At 70.2% G+C, this 25907-nt stretch overlaps 3 protein-coding genes across 3 annotated transcripts; 1 reads left to right on the top strand and 2 right to left on the bottom strand.

Annotated features, from left to right (window-relative positions):
• Positions 1 to 1495: 1495 nt before the first annotated feature.
• On the bottom strand, positions 1496 to 14125 carry AGAP2 (ArfGAP with GTPase domain, ankyrin repeat and PH domain 2). Its single transcript, XM_065654307.1, has 19 exons — positions 12902 to 14125; positions 10945 to 11001; positions 10777 to 10864; positions 9900 to 9985; positions 9681 to 9822; positions 9469 to 9603; positions 8687 to 8798; positions 8464 to 8626; positions 7962 to 8048; positions 7780 to 7884; positions 7556 to 7706; positions 7378 to 7476; positions 6570 to 6716; positions 6219 to 6278; positions 5298 to 5449; positions 5132 to 5222; positions 3534 to 3756; positions 3204 to 3459; positions 1496 to 2096 (listed from the first exon to the last, which is right to left on the bottom strand). Exons 1-19 carry the CDS (start codon positions 14123 to 14125, stop codon positions 1866 to 1868), a joined length of 3609 nt encoding a protein of 1202 aa, XP_065510379.1. The 3' UTR covers positions 1496 to 1865.
• A 3866-nt stretch (positions 14126 to 17991) lies between these two features.
• TSPAN31 (tetraspanin 31) lies at positions 17992 to 21075 on the top strand. Its single transcript, XM_065654437.1, is given in 7 exon segments — positions 17992 to 18042; positions 18045 to 18245; positions 18854 to 19018; positions 19728 to 19808; positions 20198 to 20329; positions 20406 to 20522; positions 20614 to 21075. Coding segments are annotated over 7 exon segments (822 nt in total). The 3' UTR covers positions 20689 to 21075.
• A 73-nt stretch (positions 21076 to 21148) lies between these two features.
• On the bottom strand, positions 21149 to 25871 carry CDK4 (cyclin dependent kinase 4). The gene is made up of 8 exons (XM_065654438.1): positions 25825 to 25871; positions 24797 to 25021; positions 23870 to 24005; positions 23303 to 23470; positions 22359 to 22468; positions 22096 to 22146; positions 21754 to 21889; positions 21149 to 21413 (listed from the first exon to the last, which is right to left on the bottom strand). The coding sequence occupies exons 2-8, from the start codon at positions 25018 to 25020 to the stop codon at positions 21321 to 21323; spliced, it is 918 nt and encodes a 305-aa protein (XP_065510510.1). The 5' UTR covers position 25021; positions 25825 to 25871; the 3' UTR covers positions 21149 to 21320.
• Positions 25872 to 25907: the final 36 nt, after the last annotated feature.

The following is a 25907-nucleotide window of genomic DNA, read 5'->3' as shown; positions in this document are numbered from 1 at the left end:
ACTGTGACACCGTGACACTGTGACACTGACCCGTGTCACAGCTCGACCTGTGTGACACTGTGACACTGTGACACTGTGACACTGTCCCGTGTCACAGCTCAGCCCGTGTGACACTGTGACACCGTGACACTGTGACACTGTCCCATGTCACAGCTCAACCTGTGTGACACTGTGACACTGTGACACCGTGACACTGTGACACTGTCCCGTGTCACAGCTCAACCTGTGTGACACTGTGACACTGTGACACCGTGACACTGTGACACTGACCCGTGTCACAGCTCGACTCGTGTGACACTGTGACACTGTGCCACTGCCCCATGTCACACCCCCACCATGATGTCCCTGTGCCACCACCCCACATGGTGCCACCGCCCCACGGCACAACCCCTCCAGCCCGTGTCCCCAACCCCCCGTGTCCCCAGCCCCTGTGTCCCCAACCCCCCCGTGTGTCCCCAATCCCCCCGTGTCCCCCCAACCCCTGTGTCCCCAACCCCCCTGTGTCCCCCCAACCCCCATGTCCCCCCAACCCCCGTGTCCCCAACCCCCCCGTGTGTCCCCAACCCCCGTGTCCCCAACCCCCGTGTCCCCAACCCCCCGTGTGTCCCCAATCCCCCCGTGTCCCCCCAACCCCCGTGTCCCCAACCCCCCCGTGTCCCCAACCCCCGTGTCCCCCAGAAGGAGCAGCCGTGGTCACAGCGCCAAATCCCACATTGTTACGTACTTACAGTGACAACCCGAGCGATGACAACGCTGTACATGGCCCGGACCCCCCCGGGCCCCCCAGGAGCTCCCTGGACCCCCCCTGGCCCCCCCGGACCCCCCACCCGGGGGCCCCAGCTCAGCCCCCCCAGGCGCGTTGGGGGCTTCACAGCGGGGGGGTCCCTACATTCATGGGGGGTCAGGCTGGGCCCCCCCCGGCCCACGGCCAGCGGGAGGTGTCGGGGGTCCCGCTGGCAGGTCCCCCCCCAACTGTGACACCGCGGGGGGGGCTGGCTCTATCCTAATGTTTAACGAAGCAATAAATTAACGAGGTTCCCAAGAAAAAGGCGGGGGGGGGACAAACGGGGGGTCGGGTCATGGCGGAGGGGGGGCAGGGGGTGTACAAAAGGTTCTAGAAAAGGAGGGGGGGGCGGTGGGGTCTGCTCTGCGGGGGCTGTGCCAGGGGACAGCGGGGACACGGCGGGGTGACACGGCCGGGGGGACGTGGGGACGGTGACACGATGGGGGGGTGACATAGAGGGGGTGGCATGGCCGGGGGGACGTGGGGACGGTGACATGGTGGGGGGTGACATAGAGGGGGTGGCATGGCCGGGGGGACATGGGGACGGTGACACGATGGTGCCATGGAGTGGGGGGTGACCTGGGCGCGGGGAGGGGGTGACGTGGGCAGGGGGTGACACGGGCAGGGGGTGACACGGGCAGGGGGTGACGTGGGCAGGGGGTGACACGGGCAGGGGGTGACACGGGCAGGGGGTGACGTGGGCAGGGGGTGACATGGGCAGGGGGTGACACGGGCAGGGGGTGACGTGGGCAGGGGGTGACACGGGCAGGGGGTGACACGGGCAGGGGTGTCACCAGCCGCAGTGCCAGGCTGGGCACCCCAGTGTCCCAACCCCGGCAGGGCTGGGGGGTGACACACCGGGAGGGGACACCAGGAGGGGGACCCAGGCATCCGGGCGGGGGTGACAGCGCCACCACCGTGCCCCCAGCACCGCGGTGCCACCCGGCGCAGGGCGCAGCCCCAGAGGAGACCCCAGCGGCTCGGGCCGGGGGGGAAAGGGGGTGGAATAATAAATAGAGCATCAAAAATCCAACCCGTGCGGTGACCCCGCGGTGCCGGGGGGGGCACCGGGCCCTCCCGGCTATACCAGCGCGGTGCGGGGCTCGCAGGGGCCCACGCTGGCGCAGCTGCTCTTGCGGCGCGGGCCGGGGGTGCCGGGGGGGCCCGCGGTGGCGGTGACGGTGACGGCGGGGCCCTCGGCGGGGCAGCCGTGCTGCAGCAGGATGTCGGCGCACTCGCGGCTGCCGGCGCGGCGGGCGTAGAACAGCGCGGTGCGGCCCTGCGCGTCCCGCGCCCGCACGTCCGCGCCGTACTGCGGGGACGCGGCGGTCACGCACCCCCCGGCGCCGGCCGTGGGGACGCAGCGCGGCCCCCCGGGAGCTGCCGTGGCGCCTGTGGCCGTGGCCACCCCGTGGTCCCCGTGGTGACGCCGTGTCCCACCACAGCCACCCCGTGTCCCCAGTGGCCACCCCACGTCCCCCATGACCCCCACAGCCACCCCATGTCCCCTATAGCCACCCCGTGTCCCCAATGGCCACCCCATGTCCTCCATGTCCCCAATGGCCACCCCACGTCCCCCATGACCCCCACAACCACCCCATGACCCCCACAGCCACCCCATGTCCCCAATGGCCACCCCGTGTCCCCCATGTTCCCAATGGTCACCCCACGTCCCTCATGACCCCCACAGCCACCCCATGTCCCCTATAGCCACCCCGTGTCCCCAGTGGCCACCTCATGTCCCCCATGTCCCCAATGGCCACCCCACGTCCCCCATGACCCCCACAACCACCCCATGACCCCCACAGCCACCCCATGTCCCCAATGGCCACCCCGTGTCCCCCATGTTCCCAATGGTCACCCCACGTCCCCCATGACCCCCACAACCACCCCATGTCCCCTATAGCCACCCCATGTCCCCTATAGCCACCCCGTGTCCCCCATGTTCCCAATGGTCACCCCACGTCCCTCATGACCCCCACAGCCACCCCATGTCCCCTATAGCCACCCCGTGTCCCCAATGGCCACCTCATGTCCCCCATGTCCCCAATGGCCACCCCACGTCCCCCATGACCCCCACAACCACCCCATGACCCCCACAGCCACCCCATGTCCCCAATGGCCACCCCACGTCCCCCATGACCCCCACAACCACCCCATGACCCCCACAACCACCCCATGTCCCCCATGTCCCCCACAGCCACCCCATGTCCCCAACGGCCACCCCATGTCCCCCACAGCTATCCCATGTCCCCAACGGCCACCCCATGTCCCCCACAGCCACCCCATGTCCCCAACGGCCACCCCATGTCTCCCACGACCACCCCATGTCCCCCATGTCCCCCACAGCCACCCCATGTCCCTCATGATCCCCACGACCACCCCATGTCCCCCATGTCCCCCTCGCCCCCGCACGCACCCACACCAGCAGCTGGGTGATGACCACCAGGGCCATGTCGCAGGCCACGTGCAGCGCCGTGCGCCGCTCCGCGTCCGCGCCGGGGACGTTGAGCTGCTCCTTCCTGCCGTGGGCCAGCAGCAGCAGGACCGCGTCCAGGTCCTGGTCCTGCACCGCGCGGAGCAGCCGCTCGCCCAGCGCCGCCTCGGCCGCCGGCAGCGGCGCCAGGAACAGCCGCTGCTCGTACTTGGCGCGGATCCACGACTCCCGCTCCTCCCTGGGGACACCGCGCCGGCGTCAGGGACCGCGGCGACCCGGCGGCCGGGGGGGGCGGTTCGGGGTGGCACCCACCGTGAGGACTCGGGGGTGGGTTTGCAGCGGCCCTGGGGGTTCTTCTCCCAGATGCTGTTGGCCGTGGCGTTGCCGATGGAGGTGAGGACCAGCGTGAGCTCGCGGGGCCAGTCGTCCAGGTCCAGGGAGCGCACGCGGGACAGGTGCGTCCCCAGGTTGCGGTGGATCCCCGAGCACTCGATGCAGATCAGGGCGCCCAGGTTCAGGCTGGCCCAGGTGGGGTCTGGGGGGGCGAGCAGAGGCCGTCGGCACGGGGACGGGCGGCCCATGGGGACGGGCGGCCCGGGGGTGTGTGTTGTGTGCAGTGTGGTGGCCGTGGGCTTGCGGCACCGTGCGAACCGTGGCAGCGTGTGACACGTGGCACTGTGTGACACATGGCACGGCACTGTGCGAACCGTGGCATCGTGTGACACGTGGCACTGTGTGACACATGGCACGGCACTGTGTGAACCGTGGCATCGTGTGACACGTGGCACTGTGTGACACATGGCATCGTGTGACACATGGCACTGTGTGACACGTGGCACGGCACTGTGTGAACCGTGGCAGCGTGTGACACGTGGCACTGTGTGACACATGGCATCGTGTGACACATGGCACTGTGTGACACGTGGCACGGCACTATGCGAACCGTGGCATCGTGTGACACGTGGCACTGTGTGACACATGGCACGGCACTGTGTGAACCATGGCATTGTGTGACACGTGGCACTGTGTGACATGTGGCACTTTGTGACACATGGCACGGCACTGTGTGAACCGTGGCATCGTGTGACACGTGGCACTGTGTGACACGTGGCACTATGTGACACATGGCACGGCACTGTGTGAACCGTGGCATCGTGTGACACGTGGCACTGTGTGACACGTGGCACTATGTGACACATGGCACGGCACTGTGTGAACCGTGGCATCGTGTGACACGTGGCATCGTGTGACACGTGGCACTGTGTGACACATGGCACGGCACTATGCGAACCGTGGCATCGTGTGACACGTGGCATCGTGTGACCCATGGCACTGTGTGACACATGGCATGATGTGACCCATGGCACTGTGTGACACATCACTGTGTGACACATGTCACTGTGTGACCCCTGGCACTGCGTGACCCATGGCACTGTGACCACCCCATGTCCCCCATAGCCACCCTGTGTGACCCGTGGCACTGTGACACACGGCACGATGTGACACATGGCACTGTGTGACATGGCACTGTGTGACCCATGTCACTGTGTGACCCGTGGCACTGTGACCACCCCGTGTCCCCCACAGCCACCCCGTGTGACCCGCGGCACTGTGACACACGGCATGATGTGACACATGGCATCTTGCGATCCATGGCACGGTGTGACCCACGGCATTGTGTGACCCGTGGCACTGTGTGACCCCTGGCACCGTGTGGCACATGGCACTGTGCCCCACATGGCCCACGCTAGGATGTGACCCACAGCCCTGTGTGACCCGTGCCACTTGGTGACCCACGGCATCGTGCCCAGCTCACCGGCTGGCCCGTGGCCCACGGCACCGTGTCACCCCATGACCCGTGTCACCCCCCGGGCCGTGTCCCCACGTCCCCCCACGTCCCCCGCACTCACTGGGCGCCCCGCAGTCCACGCAGAGCGAGTTCCCGCGGGCGTTGCGGATGGCCTGGATGGCCACGGCCTCGCTCTGGCTGTCCATGCGCGCCTGGGGGGGACACGGGGGGCGGTCAGCGCGGGGGACGGCGGCACCGCGGCCCCAGGGCCACCCGCGCGGTCCCACCTTGTTCTTGCTGCTCTCGCAGCACTGCAGGCTGGCCAGGATCTGGCTCTCGATGGCCTGCACCCAGGCGTCGCGCTCCTCGAAGCTGCCGGCCTCGAAGTGCCACGTCTGGCCCGTGCTGGACACGATGAGGAACTCGAAGTTCTCCTCCTCTGCGGGACCAGAGACCCCCCGGCGGGCGGTGGGACGGGGGGCCCACGCTTGGGGGTCTCCACGCCCCGTAGCGGGGTGCCCGGATGCATCCACACCCACCAGGGCCCCTGAGGCCACCAGCGTCACCAAGCCCGCCAGAGTCATTGAGGCCACCAGGGTCACTGGGGTCATCAGGGCCACCGAGTCCATTATCACCAGTGGGTTCACCAGTGTCACCAAGGCCACCAAGTCCACCAGAGTCACTGGGGACACCAGGGTCATAAGGACCATTGGGTTTGCCAGGGCCATTGGAGCCACCAAGGTCACCAAGTCCACCAGGGCCACTGGGCTCTCCAGGGCCACCCGCTTCATGGTGGCCTCCAGCATCACCAGGGCCACCAAGGGCCACCAGGGTCACCACACCCACTGGGGTCACTGGGCTCTCCAGGGCCACCAGCTTCATGGTGGCCTCCGGCATCACCAGGGCCACCAGATCACCACGCTCACCAGGGGCCACCCGGCTCAGCAGGTGCCACCAAGCTCAGTGGGGACAGCACAGGTCAGGTCCCCGGCTGTGTCCCAGGGAGGTGGCCAGGACCCCAACACCTCCCCACGTCCCCCCACTTTGCACCCAAAGGGCCGGTGGCCCCCGGCACCCACGTGCCCACCGCTGTGGTCCCACCGCCCCCCGCTCTGGGGACCCTGGGGCCAGGGGTGCGATGGCGGCAGGCGGGGAGGGGGCGCAGCCACATGCAGGGGGGGCCGGCCGCGCGCCGCGCGCCGCGTTACCTGTTTTATAAATATTTCTTAAACTACCAAAGCTTTTTAATTTCCACATTTTGCGCTTGGCTGCGGAGGGTCCAGCGAGAGCAGAGAGAGGAAAGGGGGAGAGAGAGTCACGCCGGGACCCCCCAAAGCCCTGGGGTGGGGGACACAGCGGGGCGGGGGTGCAGGGGGGTGGCAGGCGGTGGCAGAGCGAGGGGGTGACACGCGGGGACGGGGTGGCTGAGCGTGGCGGGGGGGCCAGGATCGGGCCCAGATCCTCGGTTCGCCCCATCCTGGGGTATTGTCCCCGTGGGGTGCGGTGGCACCGTGTCCCCACGCGGCCGGAGCTGGGGACGGCGTCCCCGCGGGTCTCACCTTCCGCCTGCCCGGCCGAGCCCTCGGTCTTGGACGGTGTCATCAGCTTCTTCCGCCGGTGCTTCTTCCTGTCCACCACGGGCGACGGCGGCGGCTCCCGGCCCGCGCTGCCGGGGCTGGACACGGCCTCGAACGCAGGGGGGGCATCTGCGGGGACACCGCGGTCACCAGGGCCACCGGGGCCACCAGGGCCACCAAGTCCACTGGGGCCATTGGAGCTACCGGGGCCACCAAGTCCACTGGGGCGACCAGGGTCACCAAGGCCACCAGGGCCACTGGGGCCATCAGGGCCACCAAGTCCACTGGGGCCACTGGGGACACCAGGGTCATAAGGACCATTGCTGTCACCAGGGCCACTGGGGCCACCAGGGTCACTGGAGTCATCAGGGCCACCGAGTCCATTATCACCAGTGGGTTCACCAGTGTCACCAAGGCCACCAAGTCCACCAGAGTCACTGGGGACGCCGGGGTCATAAGGACCATTGGGTTTGCCAGGGCCATTGGAGCCACCAAGGTCACCAAGTCCACCAGGGCCACTGGGCTCTCCAGGGCCACCCGCTTCATGGTGGCCTCCAGCATCACCAGGGCCACCAAGGGCCACCAGGGTCACCACACCCACTGGGGTCGCTGGGCTCTCCAGGGCCACCAGCTTCATGGTGGCCTCCGGCATCACCAGGGCCACCAGGTCACCATGCTCACCAGGGGCCACCCGGCTCAGCAGGTGCCACCAAGCTCAGTGGGGACAGCACAGGCCGGGTCCCTGGCTGTGTCCCCAAGCAGGGCAGGCGCCAGGGACGCTGGCACTCACCGGGGGACAGCTTGGCGCTGGAGGCGGAGGCGCAGCGCTGCAGGGACCCCTTGCCCGTCACCTTCATCCCCGGCTCGGGGGGGAGGCTGAGCCCCACGGCTGCAGGTGGCGAAGGACAAAGTGACACAGGGGTCACCCCAGAACCCCCTCCCCGCGGCCACCCCGTCCTCACCGCCACCCTCGGGCGCTGTCCCCACGTCCCTCAGCAGCCCGTTGACACTGGCCGAGGGGCCGCAGGCCGAGATGGCGCGTGGCGGGCGCTTGCCGGGGACCTTGACCGTGGTGCGGAGAAGGTCCATCTCCTTCCCGTGGGTGCTGTGGATGTAGTCCTGCCGCGGGGACAGCCCACGGTGACGTCCCCTCCCCGCCGCGGGGACAGCGGAGGGGACGGGGGACACTCACGTTGATGCTGGGGTGGTAGAAGAGGAGCCCGTTGCTGGACAGGGTGACGTACTTCTTCTTCCACTCCTTGTTGAGGGAGTTGCCGCTGCGCTTCAGCAGGAAGCTCTGGGGACAACGGGACGGTGACGGGGACGGGGAGGGGACGGCCGGGGACCTCGGCATTTGTCCCCCCTGCCGCTGACCTGCTTGATGGGGATGGCGCGGCCGCTGCCGGCCGCCTCGCCACGGCTGTCCAGGCTGCGCTTCTCCGAGTCGCTGCCGCGCCGCGTCTGCGGGGATGGGGGACATGGGACATGGGACACGTGGCACTGCCGGGGGGCCCTGGGGCGCCACGTCTCCCGTCACTGCCGCCCCACTGTGGGGACACCCTGGGGACACCCCCCACGTCTCCAACGCCACCCTGCCAGGGGACGTCCCAAGTGCCACGTGTCCCCCTGTGTCACCACCCTGGCAGGGGGACACCCCAAGCCCACGTGTCCCCTGTTGCCACCACCACCATCCCAATGGGACACCCTAGGTGCCACGTGCCACACGATGCCACCACCACCATGACAAGGGGACACCCCAAGCGCCATGTGTCCCCTGTTGCCACCATCACCGTTCCAATGGGACACCCCGGGTGCCACGTGCCCCACAATGCCACCGCCCTCCCAGGGGCCCCCCCGTACCCGCCGGTGCACTCACGGTGAAGAGGCTGGTGCGGCGCTTGGCCCCGCGGTGCAGGGAGCCGGGGGTCCCCGGGGGGGCGGGGGTGTCACCGCGCAGCTCCCGGTGGGTGACGTTGGGGGTGGAGGGCAGTGAGGACGAGTAGTCGCTGGTGTGGCCACCGTTGCTGGCCTGGAGGGGACAGGGGGTCACCCCGTGGCCGGGGGATGGCTCGGGGCGGGGGGGCGGGTTTGGGGGTACCTGGGCCCCCCCGACGGGGGTGGAGGCGGCCGAGTGGCTGGGGGTGCTGGGCAGGGACTTGCAGGAGGCCACCAGCTGCTGCTGCTTCCGCAGGGCCACCACCTTCTGGGCCACTGCGCCCAGAGCCACGCGTCAGGGGACACAGCGGGGGGGCCGCGGGCAGCAGAGCCCCCGACACGGCCACCGGCCCACGGGGACAGTGGCCACGGTCACCCGCCCGCCCAGCCATGACTCCCAGGCCACCCCACCCACGGGCCACAGTCCCAGGATACCTGGTCACCAGCCACTGGTCACGGTCCCCAGCCCAGCCAGACATTGGCCACGGCCACCAGCCCACCCAACCACGGTCCCCATCCCACGCTGGCCACTGTCCCCACCCTACGTGGCCACCAGCTCCCTGCCACTGGCCACAGTCCCCATCCTACCCAACCATGGTCCCCATGCCATCCTGACCACTGGTCATGGTCCCCAGCCCACCCAGCCATGGTCCCCATCCCACGCTGGCCACTGTCCCCATCCCACGTGGCCACCAGCCCCCAAGCCAACCCTGTCACCAGCCATGACCCTGTCCCACCCAACCGTGGTCCTCATGTCACCCTGGCCATGGTCCCCAACCCACCCAGACATCAGCCATGGTCAACAACCCATCCGGCCACGGTCCCCATCCCACGCTGGCCACCATCCCCATCCCACGTGGCCACCAGCCCCTGACCCACCCCTGCCACCCCATCCCACCACCACCCGCCCCCCCGGCCACCGCCCCCATCCCCTGGGGCCACCCACCCTCCGTGAAGACCCGGTCCACGTTGAGCCCGTACGTGGCGCAGGTCTCGTAGTAGAGACACCTCTTCATGTCTCCGCAAAGCGCCTGCGCCCGCGCGTCCTCGATCACCCGCGGGTTGGACGAGCTGATCTTGTCTGCGGGAGAAACCACACGGGGTCAGGCGGGGGGTTTGTCCCCTCCCTGTCCCCGCGGTCCCACGTCCCCGGCTCACCCTGCGTGCCCACCAGCGCCAGGGCCACCTCGCTGGTGGCCCGGTGGCCGCTGAGCAGCGCGTGGAGCTGCGTCACCTCCTGGAAGCTGCTCTCGTTCTCCAGGCTGAAGACGAAGACGACGGCGTCCGCCCAGCTGGCAAACTGGGGGGGCCGCGGGCGGGGGGTCAGGGCTCGGCGCCGGCCGGCACGGCCCCCCCTGGCCCCCAGCCGCCCCCTACCTGGGCGTCCGGGGGGCCGCCCTCCTCGCGGATCAGCAGGAGGTGGCTCTGGCCATCGACCGTCACCTCGCGCTTGAACTGGCCACCTGGAGACGGAGGGATGGGGAGGGGGGAGCCCCGCGGCCTTGAACTTCCCACGGTCGTGTCCTGCACCACGGCCTTGGCCAGCCCATCCCGTGGCCATGCCCAGCACCGTGACCTTCTCCATCCCATGGCCATGCCCAACACCATGACCTTCCCCATCCCATGCCATGCCCAACGCCGTGACCTTCCCCGTGGCCATGCCCAATGCCACGACCTTCTCCATCCCATGGCCATGCCCAACACCGTGACCCTCTCCATTGCATGGCCATCTCCTGCACAATGGCCTTGGCCATCCCATGGCCGTGCCCAACCCTATGGTTTGTCCATCCCATGGCCATGCCCAGCACCATGGCCCTGAACTTCCCATGGCCATGTCCAGCACCGTGACCTTCTCCGTCCCATGGTCACACCAAGCATCACAACCTTGGCCATTCCATGGCCAAGCTCAGGTCCATGGCCATGCCCAACACCATGACCCTGGCCATCCCTTGGCCATCCTATGGCCATGTCAAGCAACACGGCCTTGTCCATCCCATGGCCTTGCCCAACACCATGGCCTTGGCCATTCCGTGGCCAAGCTCAGGTCCATGGTCATGCCCAACGCTATGGCCATGCCCATCCCATGGCCATGCCCAACACCATGGCCTCGCCTGTCCCCATGGCCATGCCCAACACCATGGCCTTGTCCACCCTATGGCCATGCCCAAGCCTATGGCTTGTCCATCCCATGGCCAAGCTCAGGTCCACGGCCGTGCCCAACCCCACGGCCACGTCCACCCCGGTGGCCACTCACTCTCAGTGGGCTCCAGCCCCACGTAGGAGCCGGTGAGGAAGCGCTGGACGAGCGCCGACTTCCCACTCTTGCTGCTGCCCAGGACGCCCTGGGGACACGACATGGGGGGGGTCAGGGTGGCCACGGACGTGGGGACGCGTGGCGGGGACAGGGGGACACGGTACCCACCAGGCGGATCTCGGGGACGGAGCGGCCCAGGGTCCATTCCTGGCTGTTCACCAAGGCCTCTGTGGGGAGGAGAGGGGAGAGATGGCACCGGGGCGCCCCGTGACACCCCGTGACACCCCGGTCCGGGGAGGGGACACGGCCGCCCCCAGCCCTGCGGCAGCGCCGCCGGCAGCATCCTGCGTGGGCGGCCACGGAGCGTCACCAGGCAACGGCACCGCACCGAGCCGGGCGGGGGCGGCGGGAGGGACACGGAGACGTGACGTGATGGGGACGCAGCCGTGGGCACGAGGACGCTGCGGGCACGGGGACGTGGTGGGCATGGGGACACGACGGGCACGGGGACATGACAGGCATGGGGACACGATGGGCACGGGGACACGATGGGCACGAGGACATGATGGGCACGGGGACACAATGGGCACGAGGACATGATGGGCATGGGGACATGATGGGCACGGGGACATGACAGGCATGGGGACGCAATGGGCACCGGGCGCCGGGACACGATGGGCACGGGGACACGACGGGCACGGGGACACGATGGGCACGGGGATGTGGCAGGCACAGGGACACAATGGGCATGGGGACACGACGGGCATGGGGACACGACAGGCACAGGGACACAATGGGCATGGGGAGAATGACGGGCATGGGGACACGACAGGCACAGGGACACAATGGGCATGGGGAGAATGACGGGCACAGGGACACAATGGGCACGGGGACACGATGGGCACAAGGACATGATGGGCATGGGGACACGATGGGCACGGGGACACGATGGGCACGAGGACATGATGGGCATGGGGACACGATGGGCATGGGGATGTGGCAGGCACAGGGACACAGTGGGCATGGGGACACGACGGGCACAGGGACACGATGGGCACAGGGACACGGCGCGGCACAAGGACGTGGCGCTTGTCGGGACACGATGGGCACGAGGCCACAGCGTGGGGCACGAGGACATGACGTGGCACGAGGACGCGGCGCGGCCCACGATGGGCACGAGGATGCGACACACGTGGTGCACGATGACACGGCTGTCACCAGCGTGTCTGGGGCACGAGGACGTGATGGGACACACAGACGTTGCCCGCGTCCCCCAAGCCCAGCACCCCCAGCCCCCTCGGGCACCTCCTGCACCACGAGCAGGGGAAACTGAGGCAGGGCAGAAGCAGGGGGCGCGTTCTCTCCCCCCGTGCCTCAGTTTCCCCCGTGCCACACGCAGGCGCGTGGCCGGCGGGGGTTAATGCCACTGCCTGTCACCCCCACATGTCACCGAGCTGCCACCCCTGGGTCTCTGGCGGGTCAGTGGTGGGAGGGACGGACAGACAGACACAGGGCGGCGGGACAGATGGACAAGGGGCGAGTGGGACGGACGAATGTGACTCACGTATGGTGATGGGATCAAGGGACGGACGGACGTGGAGACGGAGCGATGGGTGCAGGGTCGGCCCCTGAGCCCGACGGAGCCGCCCGAGGGGAAACTGGGGCACGGGAGCCCCCCATGGCCGAGCCCACGTCACTGCCCCCCGCGCAGGGTGACCCCAGGACGCCCGGGTCCCCCCTCGGGGGGTGGCCCTACCTGGCGGGTCACAAGTCCCCAACCAGCCCCTCGCAAAGTGCCACAGCCCCACAGACCCCCCCACGCCGTGCGGCACAGACGGGTCCTTCTGCCCCACTCCTCTCACCCCTGCCACCACGGCCATGGGCGGCGAGTGGACCCAGGCGTCCGGGAGCACCCCAACCCCCCCTCCCCATACCCCTGGAGAAACCGAGGCACAGAACATCCCATGGCACGGCCGGCGCACGGACCCGCCCCCTGCGTCCAGCTCATGCGGGGGAAACTGAGGCACGGCGGGGGAAACTGAGGCACGGCGGGGGAAACTGAGGCACGACGGACCCCGACCCCCCAGTGGACCCCCCCGGGCCGGTACTCACTGGGGGAGGCGGCTCTGCCCAGGTCGGTGCTGAGCAGCGCCCAGGGGGCCGCGGGGTGCGTGGGGGTGGCCGCCGGGCTCTTGGCGAAGATCCCGCTGATGAACTTGAGCATCTTGCGGTCGCGGGTGGAGGCTCGGCCGCCCTCGCGCCCCCGTTTCAGCCCCGTCTCGGCGCCCGGGGGGGGCTGAGCGGGAAGCGGGGTCAACCCCCCCGGCCCCGGGTGCAAGTCGCTGTTGTCCAGGGTTTTGCTTTTCCCTTTGCGGGGGGACAGTCGAGCCCGCGCGGGCGGCCGGGGCCCCCCCTCGGCTTTGCCCCCCGCTTTGGGGCGCCCTTTGCTTTCACTCTCGGGCCAGGAGAGGCGGCTGCCGGCGGGTTTCGGGGGGGTCTTGCTCGTTTTGTTGGGGTCGGCCCCCACCTTGGCACCGCTGGTCGTCACCGTCTTGAAGGGTTTGGCGCCGGCCAAGCGCAGGCGGCGGGGGCCGGCGGACGGGTGGGGGGACGACGCGCCGGGGGGGGCCGCGGCTTTGGCCCCGTCGTGGGGGGGACACTCGGGGTGACCCCAGCTGGCCTGGGCCAGCAGCGGGCGGCGGGGGGGGCCCGGGGGGGACACGCACTCTTGGGGTCCCCGCTCCCCCGCCGCCTCCAAGGTGCCCTTGACCCCCCGGGCGAGAGCGTCGGGTTTGGGGGGCACCGCGGGGGGGGGCAGCAGGGCCGGGTCGGGTTTGGGGGGCACGGCGGGCGGCGGGGGGGGCAGCAGGGCCGGGTCGGGTTTGGGGGGGACGGCGCGGGGAGGGGGTAACGAGGCCGGGTCGGGTTTGGGGGGCACGGCGGGCGGCGGGGGGGGCAGCAGGGCCGGGTCGGGTTTGGGGGGGACGGTGGGCGGCGAGCGGGGGCGGTGGGCGCCATGGCCGCGGGGGGGGCCGCTGAGCCGGGGGGGCGCCGGCGCTTCCCCCCCGTGTGTCCCGCCGGGACTGGGGCTGCGGGGGCTCCCGGGGGGGTCGGGGGGGCCGCTGCTACTTATCCAGAGAGCGTCCTGGCGCTGGAACAGCCGCTCCGGCCGCTTGGCTTTGCCGCCCCCGCCGGGCTCCTCGCCGCGGGGGGGGGTCCCCGGCGCGGGGTGGGGGGGTCCATCGCTGCCCCCCCCCGCCTGCTCCGGCTCTGCCACCGACTCGAGCTTGACCAGGGTGAGCGAGATGAGGTAGGTGGTCCGGCGCTGGAGGCCGCTGCTCCTGCTCATGGGTGCGGGCAGGGCAGCCCCCCCCGCGCCGACCCCCGGAGCCAGGTGAGCAGCTCAGCCCCCCCCCGCGATTCCAATCCCCCCCTCCTCCTTTTTTTTTTTTTTTTTCTTTTTTTTTTTTTTTTTAAATCTTCTCGTCCCCTCCCCGGCTCCGCGGCCGCCGGTGCCGGAGGATGCTCGGCGCGGTCCCCACCCCCGGCCCTGCCCCCCCGAAGCCGTTGTCCCCCCCCCCCGGCTCGCCCGCCCCCGGAGGGGTTGGAACCGCCGCTGTGCCCCCCCCCACCCGGTTCCAGAATCCACCCCCCCCGCTCCCGGTTCCAAAATCCAACCCCCCCCCGGAGGGATTGGGGATGTCCCTCCCTCCCCGCTCACCCGCACCCCGGGTTTAGGGCATCGTGGGGGGGTCCCCAGCGCTGGGGGGGGGAGGATAAGGTTGGGGGGTGGGGGGTTTTGGGCGTGCGGGAGGTTGGGGGGGGTGATAGGGATGGGGTGGGATGGGGGTGATGGGGTGGGGGGGTGCGGAGGGTTCTGGGGGAGGGATGTGGGTTGTGGGGTGGGGGGGTTATGGGCCGGGGGGGGCCATGCCCGGGACCCCCCGGGACCGGGGCTCACGGCAGCGCCCCGACAGCTCCGTCCTTGGCGGGGGGGGCCCTGCTCGGCCGGGGGGGGCCGAGCCCGCCGTTCGCCGCCATTCGCCGCTGCCGGGGCCGGGGGGGGGGCGGAGGACGGGGCGGGGGGGGCGGGGGCGGCGGCCCCAGCGCTACCGGGCAGGCGCGAGCGCTGCCGGCGCCCCCCCCGCACCTGCCTGCGCTCCCCGCCCCGCTTTGCTGTGCCCCCCCAGCATCCAACCCCCGGAACCGGGGGGACTACGGAGGTTATGGGGGGCTGGGAGGGGCTGGGGGGCTATGGGGGTCTGGGGGGGCCATGGCGTTCGGGGGTCCATGGAGGGGCCCGTGACACGGGGCGGCCCCCCCCGGGTTCCTGTTTTCGGGCGTTTTTAGCGGCGGCGCAGGAATCCTCCGCATCCCGTTGCCACGGCAACGGCGGGGCTGGCGACACGGGGACCAGCGCTGGTGACACCCGGAGCGGGCGGGAACCGCCACCCCGGCCACCCCCCCGGCCGCTGTGTCCCCCCCGCGCCGGGGCGACACGCCCGGCCACGCCAGCGTGTCCCCGGGTCACAGCCCGGGGACAAGGACAGGGCTTGGGGACAGACGCAGGGACAGACACGGGACCCTGGGGACAGACACAGGGACAGGGCTTGGGGACAGACACAGGGACAGACACGGGACCCTGGGGACAGGGACAGGGCTTGGGGACAGACACGGAGACAAGGACAGGGTTCAGGGATAGACGCGGGACACTGGGGACAGACACGGGGACAGGGCTCTGGGATGGACAGGGGGCTCAGGGACAGAGACGGTGCCAGGGGACAGATGTGGCACTTGGGGACAGATGTGACCCTTGGGGACACGGCGCCTGCTGGGGCTCGGCGGGTCTGGACCCCCCACCCCTCTGTCCGCCCTCCCCAGTACAGCCCAGTCCCTCCCAGTGCCCCCTCCCATGACTCAGTGGTGGCACCGTGTCCCACACGATGACAGGGTCACCCTGGGGACAGCTGTGTCCCCATCCCATGTCACCAGCCCCTGCTGCCCCCCCCCGGGAGTGGGGGGGGCTCTGGGGGACACCGGGGGGTGTCTTGTGTCCCCCATTGGCGCTGGGTACCACTTTGTGGGTGCTTAGCAACCAGGCATGCCCCTGCTTCCCGTTGCCATGGCAACCGCACTGGGGAGATGCTGGAGCACTGGGGGGGGCACAGGGATGTGGGGGTTCAGTGCCGGGCGGGGGGGGCGGTTCACCGGCACCCGCGTCCCCAGCGCCACCGTCCCACTGTCCCCCAACGAGGGGGAACATGGGGTGTCTCAGCCTCCTCTAAATCACTGTGGGGCCCCCAAAAAGTGAGGCCCCACCCCCGGCAGCGGGGCCCCCCCCTTGGCGACCGCCAGTGGTGAGGAAACGTCCCACGTCACCGACCGCAGCACCGGGGCTGCTGCACCGGAAACCGCCCCACGGCACAACCGCGGCACCGGGGGGGCAGCGACCCCCGGCCCCCCGGCCCGGGGCCCTGCGACCCCCATGTCCCCACATGGGTCCCCGGCGGGGGGACGGTGCCGGGCACCGGGGGTGGATTGGGGCGCGGGTGCCCCACGGTTTGGGGGGGCCCTGCTGGAGGAGGGAGCAACAGCAGCTCCTGTCTGTCTGTCTGTCCCTCTGTCTCTCCAGCCAGCTGTCTGTCTGTCCGTCCTTCCAGCCATCATCCAGCCAGCCAGCCGTCTGTCCATCCATCCCTCTGTCCATCAATCCATCCGTCCATCCATCCATCTGTCCGTCCATCCATCCATCTCTCCATCCATCCATCCACCTGCACATCCCTCTGCCTGTCTGTCCGTCCATCCATCCATCCCTCCAGGTAGCCAGCCAGCTCTCCATCTGTCCATCCCCCTGTCCATCCTTCCGTCCCTCATCCAGGCAGCCATCTGTCCATCCATCCATCTGCCCATCCATCCATCCATCCGTCCATCCGTCCATCCGTCCATCTGTCCGCCCCTCTGCCTGGCCATCCCTCTGTCCCTCCATATAGCCAGCACGCCAGCTAGCTGTCCATCCGTCCATCTGTCCGTCCCATCCATCCATCCCTCCATCCATCCAGTTGTCCATCCCTCTGCCCATCTGTCCATCTGTCCCTCTCTCTGCGCCTCCATCCCTCCATCCCTCGTCCATCCAGCCACCCATCCATCCATCCCTCTGTCCATCCCCCTGTCCCTCCACCCCTCATCCTCCCGTCCCTCTGTCCGTCCCGCTGTCCCCGTACCTCGCACGGCTCCCAGCGACGCCACCAGCCTCTCCCGCAGCTGCGGCTCCGCCACCGTCCCCACCAGCCGCGCCAGCTGCTCCACGTGGCTCTTGGCCCTTTGGTGCCGCTTCACCTCGGCGCGGATGGCGGCCAGCACCTGCTGCCGGGGGGGGGACATGGCCGCCGGGACAGCGCGGCGCCCTCAGCTCCCCGGGGTCATGGCTGCGCCCCGCTCGGCGCCGCGTCCCCCACAGTTCATCCGGCGTCACCGCCACGGGACGCGCTTCCTGGCTGGCGTCACCTCCGTGGGGCCGGTGTCACCTCTGTGGGGCCGGTGTCGCCTCCGTGGGGCCGGTGTCGCCCCCGTGGGGCCGGTGTCACCTCTGTGGGGCCGGTGTCGCCCCCGTGGGGCCGGTGTCACCTCTGTGGGGCCGGTGTCACCTCTGTGGGGCCGGTGTCACCTCCGTGGGGCCGGTATCGTGTCCGTGGGGCCGGTATCGTGTCCGCGGGGCCGGTGCCGCGTCCGCGGGGCCGCCACGGGCGCAGGGCCGGGCCTGGGAAGGCGGCAGCACCGCGGCGTCGCCCGCCCCGTCGGCCTGCGGGGACACGCCGCGACACGCCGCAGCCCGTGGGACGCCACGGCCCGGCACGCCCGCCGCCCCCAGCCGCCCCGCCACGCGTGGGGACACGCGGGGACAGCGGGGGGCGCATAGGGGGCACCGGGAGCTATAGGGGGAGCTATAGGGGGGGCCATGGGGGGGCCATAGGGGGGCCAGGGGGGCACTTGGGGGGCTACAGCGTGGTTTATAGGACCGGGGGAGCAGTAGGGAGCTAGGGGGTGGTTATGAGGTGCCTATAGCACCTGTGGGGGGCTATAGGGGGCCGGGGGGGCTGTAAGGACCGCGGGGGGGTACACAGGTCCCGGGGGGACCCCGGGGCTGCCCAGGCCCTCCTTCCACTTCCGCCATTCGGCCATCCCCCCCGGGGCGGCGGCCTCAAAACGCGCCCGCGCATGCGCCAACCTCCCGGCGGGCACTTCCGCCCGGCCTTCTCCGGACACATGCGCAGAAGGGGCGCGGCGGCGCGGAAGGGGCGTGGCGGGCGCTCCGCGCAGGCGCAGTGCGGCGCTCGGGCGCGGGGCCGGGATTTAAAGGGGCCGCAGGCGGGTGGGGCCGCGCTGCCCCCCCCCGGGACCCCCCCACCATGGTGTGCGGCGGCTTCGCCTGCTCCCGCAACGCCCTCTGCGCCCTCAACGTGGTCTATGTGGTGAGCGGGGCGGGGGGGGGCGAGATTTGGGGCGGGGGGGGCGAGATTTGGGGCGGGGGGGCCCGTGCGCCCCCCCCACCGCGGGGGGTTTGGGGGGGCTGGGGGGGGGGGGTGTGACCACTTTAAAGGGTGAGGCTAGGGGGGACACAGGGGAATAAAATAACTCCCCGATTTGGGGCTGGGGGGGGCGGCCCCCCCACCAGGGGGTTTGGGGGGATCCCTCTTGGTTTTGGGGGCGCTGGGCCCCCCCAGAGTGCGGAGGGGACGCTAGTGCCCCCCCCCCAAAAAAAAAAAGGGTGGGGCTGGGGGGGGTGGGACCTGCTGGGGGTGTTTGGGGGGGGCTCAGCTGCCCCCACCCCTCCGTTTTGGGGGGGTCACAGCCCTGGGGGGGCCACAGCCTGTGTGCGTCCCCCCCACTTTGGTGACACTGGGGACGTGGGGGGGGGACACGGTGGGACACCCCCCCCCCCCTTAGGGACCCCCCCAGTGTCTTTGGGGGGGACACACACACCCCCCCCAATAACGGGGGGAAACTGAGGCAGGGCGCCGCATGGCTGCCCCCCCGTTTTTCCCAGCGGGGGGGTCCCCAACGCGTGTCCCCCCCGCAGCTGGTGGCGCTGCTGCTGATCGCGGTGGCCGCCTGGGGCAGAGGCTTCGGGGTGCCGGGGGTGCCCCTGATCGGGGGGGCCATCGCCGTGGGGGTGGTGCTGCTGCTGCTGGCGCTGCTGGGGCTGCTGGGGGCCGCCCGCCACCACCAGGTCCTGCTCTTCTTCGTATCCTTTTCTGCGGGGGGGGGGACACGTGTGACACCCCCCCCGGTGTCCCCAGATCCCCCCCGGTGTCACCTGTGCTCCCCCAGTGTCACCGGCCCCCTCGGTGTCTCCCCAATGGGGACAGCGCGGGGGCACAGGGAGGGTTTGGGGGGGCTGAGCACTCCGGCACAGATCCAGCCCCCCCAGGAAATATTCGGGGGGTGACACCTGAGACCCCCCCCAGTGTCCCCAAATTACCTGCTATGTCCCCAAATCCCCCAGTGTCACCAGCCCCCTTGGTGTCCCCGCAATGGGGACAGTGGGGGGGCACAGGAAGGGATTGGGGGGGTATTCCTGAGAGCTCTGGCACAGATCCAGCCCCCCCCCCGAAATATTTGGGGGGTGACACACCTGAGACCCCCCCCCCAGTGTCCCCAAATTACCCACTATGTCCCCAAATTCCCCAGCTCTCTCAGTGTCCCCGCAATGGGGACAGTGGGTTTGGGGGGGCTGAGCACTCTGGCACAGATCCAGCCCCCACAAGTAATATTTTGGGGAGGGGGACACAGGGGGGTCCTGCAAGTGCCAGCACAGGGGACAGGAGGAGCCGCAGCCTCTGTCCCTGCCGGGGGGTGACACTGAGAGCCGGGGGGGTCCCCATGTCCCCCCCGGGGGGTGACACTGAGAGCCGGGGGGGTCCCCGCGCCCCCCCCCTTGACTCCCCCCCCAGTACATGATCATCCTGGGGCTCGTGTTCCTGGTGCAGTTCGGGGTCTCCTGCTCCTGCTTGGCCATCGACCGCAGCCGCCAGGTCAGTCCTGTCCCCCCCCGTGCACACCCCTGGGGGGGCACTCATTAATTTTATTGGGGGGGGGTCCTGCCTCGTGTCCCCCCCTGCAGAGGGACTGGGGGTGCGGGGGGGGACCGCTCTAACCCCTCCTGGTTCCTCAGTCCTGGGGGGGTGTCCCCATGGTGTGGGGGGGTGACACGGGAGGGGTCACTAATTATTTTTCCATGGGGGGGGCCCTGCCTGGTGTGTCCCCCGCAGAGGGACTGGGGGTGCGGGGGGGACCCCTCTAACCCCTCCTGGTTCCGTGTCCCTGGGGGGGGTTCTCCCCATGGCCGGGGGTGGTGACACCGGGGGGGTCCCTGATGAATTTTCCCGGGGGGGGTGCCCCCCCCGCGCCCCCCCCCGCCCAGGAGCGGCTGTTCAGCTCGGCCTGGCACATCCTGAGCAACGAGACGCGCGTGGAGCTGGAGCGGCGCCTGGATTGCTGCGGGCTGCTCAACCGCAGCGCCGACCCCCCCGCCGGCCTGCCCCCCTGCCCCGCCGTGAGTGTGCACCGGGGGGGCCCCCGACCCCTCTGCCCCCCCCCCAGCCCTTAACGCCCGCTTCGTGCCCCCCCAGAGCTGTAAGAGCCTCCCCGGCGGGCGCTGCCCGACCTGCGGAGAGAAGATGCTGCGACACTCGGACGAAGCGCTCAAGATTTTGGGGGGGGTCGGGTTGTTCTTCAGCTTCACTGAGGTAAGGGGGGGGGACCCCGGGGGGGGTCACACGCACTTTGAGGGGCGTCACGGGACCCCCCCCCCGCTCCGACCCCCGAATTTCTCCGCAGATCCTGGGGGTGTGGTTGGCCATGCGGTACCGCAACCAGAAGGACCCGCGCGCCAACCCCAGCGCCTTCCTATAGCGGGGGGGGCACACGGGGGGGTCACCGCCCTCCTGGGGGGGCCCCGTCCCTTTTGGGGGTGTGGGACCCCCCGCCACGTCCCGCAGCCGCCGATCGGCCACCCCCCCCGCCCCAGCTGCATGAAGCCTCTGGGGGACGTGGCAGCGCCCGGGGGGGTCCCGGCCACCCCCACACTTGGGGGGGGACACAGTGACCCCCCCCCCAGACACCACCCCCCATCCCAGTCCCATCCACCCCCCCAAACTGGTTATTTATGCCCCAGGAGGGGCCCAGCACCCCCACCCCGGTGCTGCCGGGGGGGTCAGGGTGGCACGTCCCCCCCCCGCTGTCACCACAGGGATGTCACCATGTCCCCCCCCCTTCAAATAAACAGCTGACAGTCAGTGACACTGGCTCCCTGTCTCTCTGGGTGACCCCCCCATATCATTGTCCCCCCCAGTGACACACAAGTAACAAGGCGGGTGGGGGGGGCCAGGCTGCCCCCCCTTTATTATCAAAACGGGGGGGCCCACATCCCCCCATGTGCCCGTTTTCCCCCCCCAGTGTGAGCAAAGCACCAGCACAGGGACGTGTCACTGTCCCTCGCACGGGGGGGCCCAGGATCCCCCCCACCCGGGGGTGCCGGGGGGGCCCTAGCCCTGGTCCCCCCCCCGCTCCTGCAGGTACAGGTGCCGCAGGGCGTCAAAGGCCGAGATGCGCTTGTAGGGGTCAAAGGTCAGCATCTCCTGGGGGGGGGGACACATGGGGACACTCAGGGGACATTGTCACACCCCCCACCCCGCAGGCTGTGCAGCTCAGGGCGGGGGGACGTGTCCCCTGTGTCCCCAAACCCGGGGGGTTTGTGTGTCATTCCCACACCCCCCAGTGTCACCGTGTCCCCCGTGGTGTCCCTGTGTCCCCCCCCAGTGTCCCTCTGTGGTGTCCCCATATTCCCCCCCCAGTGTCCCCTCCCACGGTGTCCCCATATGCCCCCCCCGGTGTCCCTGTGTACCCCCCAGGTCCCCCGCTGTGTCTCCCCCGGTGTCCCCCCTGGTGTCCCCGTGTCCCCGCCGTGTCCCCCCTCACCAGCAGCAGTTGTGTCCCCAGGGGCTCCATGTCGGGGACGACCCCCTGGACGGGCTGGGGGGGCCGGGGGGCGAAGGCTCCGCGGGGGAGGGCGACGTCCCGGGGCCACTCGTCCTCCAGGGGGAGCCCGATCAGGCTGGGGGGACACGGGGTGGGGGGGACACGGGGTGAGGGGGGGACACCGCGGTCCCACCCCCCAGTCCTGGCCTGGACCCCCCAGACCCAGCTCAGAGTTGCCCCTTGTCCCCAATCCCCCCCCCCCCCAACTGTCCTCACCCCCCCAGAGCCCCCCCGGGACCCCCGTCCTGCCCCCCCACCCCACGACCCCCCCGCCAAACTCACTCAAAAATCTTCCCCAGCTGATCGGCCTCCGAGTTCCCGCAGAAAAGGGGCCTGGGGGGGACATGGAGATGTCACCATGTGGGGGGGACATGGGGATGTCACCATGGGGGGCACAGGGATGTCACCATGGGGGGGACACACAGGGACACACCCCTCCCCACTGCTGCTGGCACCCCTGGCTGAGGGACACCCCGACTGCCCCCCCGCCAGCAGCACCTGTGTCCCCCCGCCGTGTCCCCCCCGGTGTCCCCGTGTCCCCTCACTTCCTGCGGGACATCTCGGCGAAGATGCAGCCCACGCTCCACATGTCCACGGGGGTCGCGTAGGTCGACTGCAGCAGGACCTCGGGGGCGCGGTACCACAGGGTCACCACCTGCCGGTGGCACCCACGGGTCACCCACTGCCGGTGGCACCCACGGGTCACCACCTGCCGGTGTCACCCACGGGACACCCACTGCCGGTGGCACCCACGGGTCACCCACTGCCGGTGGCACCCACGGGTCACCCACTGCAGTCACCCATGAGCACTGGGGTCACCCACAGGTCACCACCTGCTGGTGGCACCCACGGGACACCCACTGCCGGTGGCACCCACGGGTCACCCACTGCCAATGTCACCCACGGGACACCCACTGCCGGTGGCACCCACGGGTCACCCACTGCCAATGTCACCCACGGGTCACCCACTGCCGGTGTCACCCACGGGACACCCACTGCCGGTGGCACCCACAGGTCACCCACTGCCAATGTCACCCACGGGTCACCCACTGCCAATGTCACCCACGGGACACCCACTGCCGGTGGCACCCATGGGTCACCCACTGCCACTGGGGTCACCCACGGGTCACCCACTGCCAATGTCACCCATGGGTCACCCACTGCCACTGGGGTCACCCATGGATCACCCACTGCCACTGGGGTCACCCACAGGTCACCAACTGCCACCAGGGTCACCCAGTGCCAATGTCACCCACGCAGTCACCACCCACCACCAGGGTCACCCACGGGTCACCCTCTGCCACCAGGGTCACCCACGGTCACACACCCACAGTGTCACCCCCCCCCCCGCCACATCCCATTGTCACCAACCCGGTGTCACCAGCTGCCACCCCACCACAGCCACCGACCCACAGCGTCACCGGCTGCCACCCGGACACCCGCACCCTGAGCACGGGGCTCCGCGCCCCCGCGCCCCCACGCCACGCACCACGGGGGTCAGGGCCATGTGGCCGCTGTAGACGCGGGCCAGCCCGAAGTCGGCCAGCTTGACCTGCCCGCCGCTGGTCACCAGGATGTTCTCGGGCTTCAGGTCGCGGTGCACGATGCAGTGCGAGTGCAGGAAGTCCAGCCCGCGCAGGAACTGCCGCAGCAGGTCCTGGGGGGGGGGACACGGCCACCTCGGGTCACCCCCGGGTCCTCTGTGTCCCCCTTGTGTCACCCAGGGCACCCCCGTGTCCCCATGTGCACCCTGACGGTGTCTGGGTGTGTGGGACATCCAGCCCACACAGGAACTGCCGCAGCAGGTTCTGGGGGACACGGCCACCTCGGGTCACCCCCTGGGTCCCCTCCATGTCCCCCATGTCACCCCCACGTCCCCAGAGCCACCCCAGTGTCCCCACGTGCACCCCGATGGTGTCCGGGGGTGCACGAGTCCAGCCCACACAGGAACTGCCGCAGCAGGTCCTGGGGGGGACACGGCCACCTCGGGTCACCCCCAGGTCCCCCCTGGGTCCCCTCCGTGTCCCCCATGTCCCCCCCGTGTCCCCAGGCGCACCCTGATGGTGTCGGGGGGCAGCCCGGGCGCGGGCGCCTTGTCCAGGTACATTTTGAGGTCCTGGTCCACGTGCTCGAACACCAGCGTCACTTTGGTCTCGCGCTCCGTGCGGGCGGTGGCACAGACGTCCATGAGCCTGGGGACACGGGACGGGGACACGGGATGGGGACAGGGGACGGGGGACACGGGACGGGGACAGGGGACACGGGATGGGGACACGGGACGGGGGACACGGGACGGGGACAGGGGACACCGGATGGGGACAGGGGACAGGGGACACGGGATGGGGGACACGGGACGGGGACAGGGGACACCGGATGGGGACAGGGGACAGGGGACACGGGATGGGGACACGGGACAGGGGACACGGGATGGGGGATGGGGACATGGGATGGGGGACACGGGACGGGGGACACGGGATGGGGGACACGGGATGGGGGATGGGGACATGGGATGGGGACACAGGGACACGGGAGGGGGACACAGGGACATGGGATGGGAGACATAGGACACGGTGCCCCACATGTCAACCTGACCCATGGAGAGACCCCCTGACCCATAGAGAGACCCCCTGACCCACGGAGAGACCCCCTGACCCATGGAGAGACCCCCGACCCACGGAGAGACCCCCTGACCCATAGAAAGACCCCCTGACCCACAGAGAGACCTCCTGACCCATGGAGAGACCCCCTGACCCACGGAGAGACCCCCTGACCCATGGAGAGACCCCCTGACCCACGGAGAGACCCCCTGACCCATGGAGAGACCCCCTGACCCATAGAGAGACCTCCTGACCCATGGAGAGACCCCCGACCCACGGAGAGACCCCCTGGCCCATAGGGAGATGTCCTGACCCATAGAGAGACCCCCTGGTCCCGCCGTGGGTCCCGCCGTGGGTCGCGCCGCGGGTGGCGCCGTGGGGCTCACCGGACGATGTTGGGGTGGTCGAAGTGCTCGAGGCGCTTGAGCAGCGCGACCTCGCGCACGGCGCTGAGCGGGAGCCCGTTCTCGGTGCCCGTCACCCGCACGTTCTTCAGCGCCACGAAGCGCCCGCTGCGCCGGTCCCGCGCCTTGAACACGGTGCCGTACGCGCCGCCCCCGATCTCGGCCACCGGCTCGTACTGCGCCTGCGCCCGGCCCTCCTGCGCCATCCTGCGCCCCACACGGCGCCCCACATCAGCCCTGACCCACGGAGAGACCCCCTGGCCCACAGAGAGACCCCCTGGCCCACGGAGAGACCCCCTGGCCCACAGAGAAACTTCCTGACCCATAGAGAGACCCCCGGCCCTCCTGCGCCCCACATGGTGCCCCACATCAGCCCTGACCCATGGAGAGACCCCCGGCCCTCCTGTGCCCCACATCAGCCCTGACCCACGGAGAGACCCCCGGCCCTCCTGTGCCCCACATCAGCCCTGACCCACGGAGAGACCCCCGGCCCTCCTGCGCCCCACATCAGCCCTGACCCATAGATAGACCCCCAGACCCACAGAGAGACCCCCTGGCCCACAGAGAGACCCCCGGCCCTCCTGCGCCCCACATGGTGCCCCACATCAGCCCTGACCCACAGAGAGACCCCCTGGCCCACAAAGAGCCCCCCTGGCCCACAGAGAAACTTCCTGGCCCACAGAGAGACCCCCGGCCCTCCTGCGCCCCACATCAGCCCTGACCCATGGAGAGCCCCCCTGGCCCACAGAGCCCCCCGCCCTCCCGTGCCCCACAGCTCAGCCCTGCCCCGCAGCGAGACCCCCCGCGCCCCAAGCCCCCCGAGCCCCCACCCACAGCGACCCCTCGGCCCCCCAGCCGGCCCCCAGCCGGCCCCCCAGCCAGCCCCCCAGCCGGCCCCCCAGCCAGCCCCCCAGCCGGCCTACGATAACAAACACCCCACAACAACGACCCCACAACAACGACCCCGCGGAACCGGGGGCGCCACGTGACCGGGGGTCCCCGGGACTCACCGGGCGGCGGCGGCGCGAGCCGGGCGGGGGGGCGGGGCTGGAGGACCGGAACCATCGAGACGGACCGGCCGGAAGGGCCAGGG

The sequence above is a fragment of the Caloenas nicobarica genome, chromosome 33, assembly GCF_036013445.1.
Source record: "Caloenas nicobarica isolate bCalNic1 chromosome 33, bCalNic1.hap1, whole genome shotgun sequence".
In the NCBI taxonomy this organism is placed as follows: Eukaryota; Metazoa; Chordata; class Aves; order Columbiformes; family Columbidae; genus Caloenas; species Caloenas nicobarica.
Note: the sequence above shows the minus strand (reverse complement) of the source record. Positions and strands in the feature narration are given on the sequence as shown.

Excerpts from the sequence above, each read along its gene's own strand:
- AGAP2 (XM_065654307.1), bottom strand. The coding sequence starts at position 14,125 with ATGAGCAGGAGCAGCGGCCTCCAGCGCCGGACCACCTACCTCATCTCG. Across the intron at positions 8,627-8,686 it reads ACCCCCGTCGGGGGGGCCCA|TCCCCTCCAGGCCAGCAACG; the intron begins GGTACCCCCAAA and ends GGTGACCCCCTG. Across the intron at positions 6,717-7,377 it reads CAGCGCCAAGCTGTCCCCCG|ATGCCCCCCCTGCGTTCGAG; the intron begins GTGAGTGCCAGC and ends GTGTCCCCGCAG.
- CDK4 (XM_065654438.1), bottom strand. The coding sequence starts at position 25,020 with ATGGCGCAGGAGGGCCGGGCGCAGGCGCAGTACGAGCCGGTGGCCGAG. Across the intron at positions 22,469-23,302 it reads ACATGGCCCTGACCCCCGTG|GTGGTGACCCTGTGGTACCG; the intron begins GTGCGTGGCGTG and ends TGCCACCGGCAG. Across the intron at positions 22,147-22,358 it reads GCCGAGATGTCCCGCAGGAA|GCCCCTTTTCTGCGGGAACT; the intron begins GTGAGGGGACAC and ends TGTCCCCCCCAG.